The sequence below is a fragment of the Dermacentor andersoni genome, chromosome 3 (assembly GCF_023375885.2).
Source record: "Dermacentor andersoni chromosome 3, qqDerAnde1_hic_scaffold, whole genome shotgun sequence".
In the NCBI taxonomy this organism is placed as follows: domain Eukaryota; kingdom Metazoa; phylum Arthropoda; class Arachnida; order Ixodida; family Ixodidae; genus Dermacentor; species Dermacentor andersoni.
Genome location: NC_092816.1, coordinates 95,141,627 through 95,144,495, shown reverse-complemented (window position 1 = coordinate 95,144,495; position 2,869 = coordinate 95,141,627). Strand labels below are relative to the sequence as shown.

The 2,869-nt window shown below is 50.7% G+C and overlaps 1 protein-coding gene across 1 annotated transcript; it reads left to right on the top strand.

Annotated features, from left to right (window-relative positions):
• LOC140216518 (uncharacterized) lies at positions 1-2,421 on the top strand. The gene has a single exon (XM_072286860.1). The coding sequence runs from the start codon at positions 1-3 to the stop codon at positions 2,419-2,421; it is 2,421 nt and encodes an 806-aa protein (XP_072142961.1).
• Positions 2,422-2,869: the final 448 nt, after the last annotated feature.

The window sequence follows — 2,869 nt, the reverse complement described above, 5'->3', positions numbered from 1 at the left end:
ATGGCACATCAGTTTGATGGCACTAAGAAGGAACTCTTAGAAGTAGTTAGGAATATGTACATCAATCCCGCCGGACCTGAACCCCTCCCGGACTACGGAGGGGGAGAGAATTCGGAATTAGACGCCCCCATCACCCTGGCTGAGGTCAGAGCGGAGATTAATCGGCTACGGACTAAGTCAGCGGCAGGGCCGGACAGAGTGAGCAACAAAATGCTCCGTAATTTAGACGACAGCTCAATCGCCAACCTCGCAACGTACATGCAGGAGTGCTGGGAGAAGGGGACGATACCGCAGGAGTGGAAACTCGCCAACCTCATTTTCATTCCCAAGCCGGGTAAAAAACTAGGCTTCGAGAACCTCAGGCCTATATCGCTCACCTCCTGCGTGGGTAAGCTTATGGAGCACGTTGTTCTGACGCGGCTCAATAGGTACATGGAGGAAAATGGATTGTATCCGGACACCATGATCGGTTTTCGACCAAAGCTGTCGGCATGCGACGTGATGCTGCAGCTCAAAGACCAAATTATAGATAAGCAAACGCGAGACACGAAAGTGATTGTGGGGTTAGATGTGGCAAAGGCATTCGACAACGTGAGGCACGTGTGCATCTTGGAGAATTTGAACTCACTCAATGTCGGGAAGAGAGTGTACGATTACATCAAGGACTTTCTTACCAACAGGAAAGCCACTCTCAAGATAGGGGAAGAATCTATAAAGAGCATTGACCTGGGTAACGTGGGGACGCCGCAGGGCTCGGTTTTATCACCTACCCTCTTCAACATTGCTATGTTGAAACTCCCTGAACGGTTGGGGGAAATTGAGAATCTAAACCACACCATATACGCGGATGACTTAACACTATGGATAAACAAGGGCAGTGATGGGCAAATTGAAAGCTCCCTGCAAAATGCAATTGACATTATCGAGGAGTACCTGAAACCCAAAGGACTTAAATGTTCGGCCGAAAAGTCGGAAGTGCTGTTCCTGATGCCCCCCGGAAAACGGCGGCTTCACCAAAAGCGTGAGGCGGGCATCCACCTGTACGTCAACGGCGCCGAGATCCCTGCGGTCGACAGTATCCGCGTCCTCGGGCTGAGGATTCAGGCCAACCGGAAAAATTATGAAACGCTTGCTAGGTTAGAAGCCAGTTCAAATCAAACGTGTCGTCTTATCAGACGAATAGCGAACAGGCACGCTGGGATGAAGGAGGCGAATCTCCTGAGGCTAGCACAAGCCTTCGTAATCAGTAGGATAGTGTACGTGGCACCCTACCTCAAGCTCAGTTCTGTAGAACGGAACAAGCTCGAAATCATTATTAGGAAAAGTGTCAAGGTCGCGCTCGGACTCCCCCCGAACACGCCCACCGGCAAACTTATGAAGCTGGGTGTGTCGAACACTCTCGAGGAACTGATTGAGGCTGCCGTTACCGCGCAGCACCAAAGGCTACTTGGATCTAAAACAGGCAGGAAAATTTTAGAGAAATTAGGCTACGAGCCCAAACATGAGCAAGTGCGCTCAGGAGACATACCCAGACATATCAGGGACAAGATAAAAATACCTCCGCTACCCAGAAACATGAACCCTGCCTTTCACGACGGCAGGCGTAAAGACAGGGCAGAGGCATTACAAGCTAGATACACTTGTCGACAGGACGTCCTATATACGGACGCTGCGGAATATGAAAGCAAAGCGGCACACGCGGCCGTGGCGGTTAGAGAAGACGGAACACCGGTGGCGTGCTGCACAGTCAGTGGCGTCGAGACGGTTGAAGCTGAGGAAGTAGCCATAGCCTTGGCCCTCAGCCAAAGGGGGGTAAATGTGGTCATCAGCGACTCCAAAAACGCTGTGAGAAATTACGAATCGGGGAGGGTGACGGAAACTGCCATCCGTATATTAAACAGGGAAGGAGGACCCAGGCAGCTTGTTCTGCTCGTTTGGGCACCAGCTCACCAGGGACTTAGAGGGAACGAGGAGGCTCATTCGGTCGCCCGAGGTCTCACTTACCGGTCGACCCCCGGAAGCTCCCAAACCACCGAAACTATAAACAGAAGAGAGGATATGCGCGCATACCAGGAAATCATAGCATACTACAGACTAAATCGCCAAATTTACCCGGGAGCGGACAGAACGCTCAGCAAGAAAGATGAGGTTATGTGGAGGAAATTACAGATGGGGGCTTTTCCAAACCCCGTACTCTACAGCAAGTGGCATCCAGGAGTATTCAGGTCAAAGTGCAAATTCTGTGATGAGGCAGCAAATCTGGTTCACATGGTGTGGACATGTCCGGCTAAGAATGATAGCTCGCGCACTCTAGAATCCTGGGAGGCTTTGCTCCGCAGCCCAGACCCCAACGTCCAGCGGGACCTCATCGGTCAAGCCCTTGCTGCTGCTGTGTCTCAAGGTATTCCGGCCGACGGCTAGGGGCGAAGGGGGAGAAGCATTTCTCTCCTGACGTTCATTGACTGGTGTTTTTAATAAAGTTCTTCCTCCTCTTTCGAGGAGCTTTCGTTTATTTTTTTTTCTGGTATTTGCCCCCACAAATGTATAAATAAACCCTTCTTAAGTTTCCTCGACAAGCGTCAGCCCTCCTTAGGCACGCAACAGTGACTCTGGCTAGGAGTGCATTAGGAGATTTCAGACAGCGAGCTGAACCGGACGTCCAGCAGGAACTTTCAAGCCTCGGACTCCGAACGACACAAAAATCAGTGGACAAAAGAGATCATGGAAACATTCCAGATAAGTAAAATTCTGGCTGTTGCGTATCTATTGCACCGTCTGTTAAGCTCTCTCAGTGCGGAACAGATTCTGTGAGTTGCATTGCATTAAATATATGCGCACGCAGGTTGTCGTCTTGCTCTCTGCTCCCTTA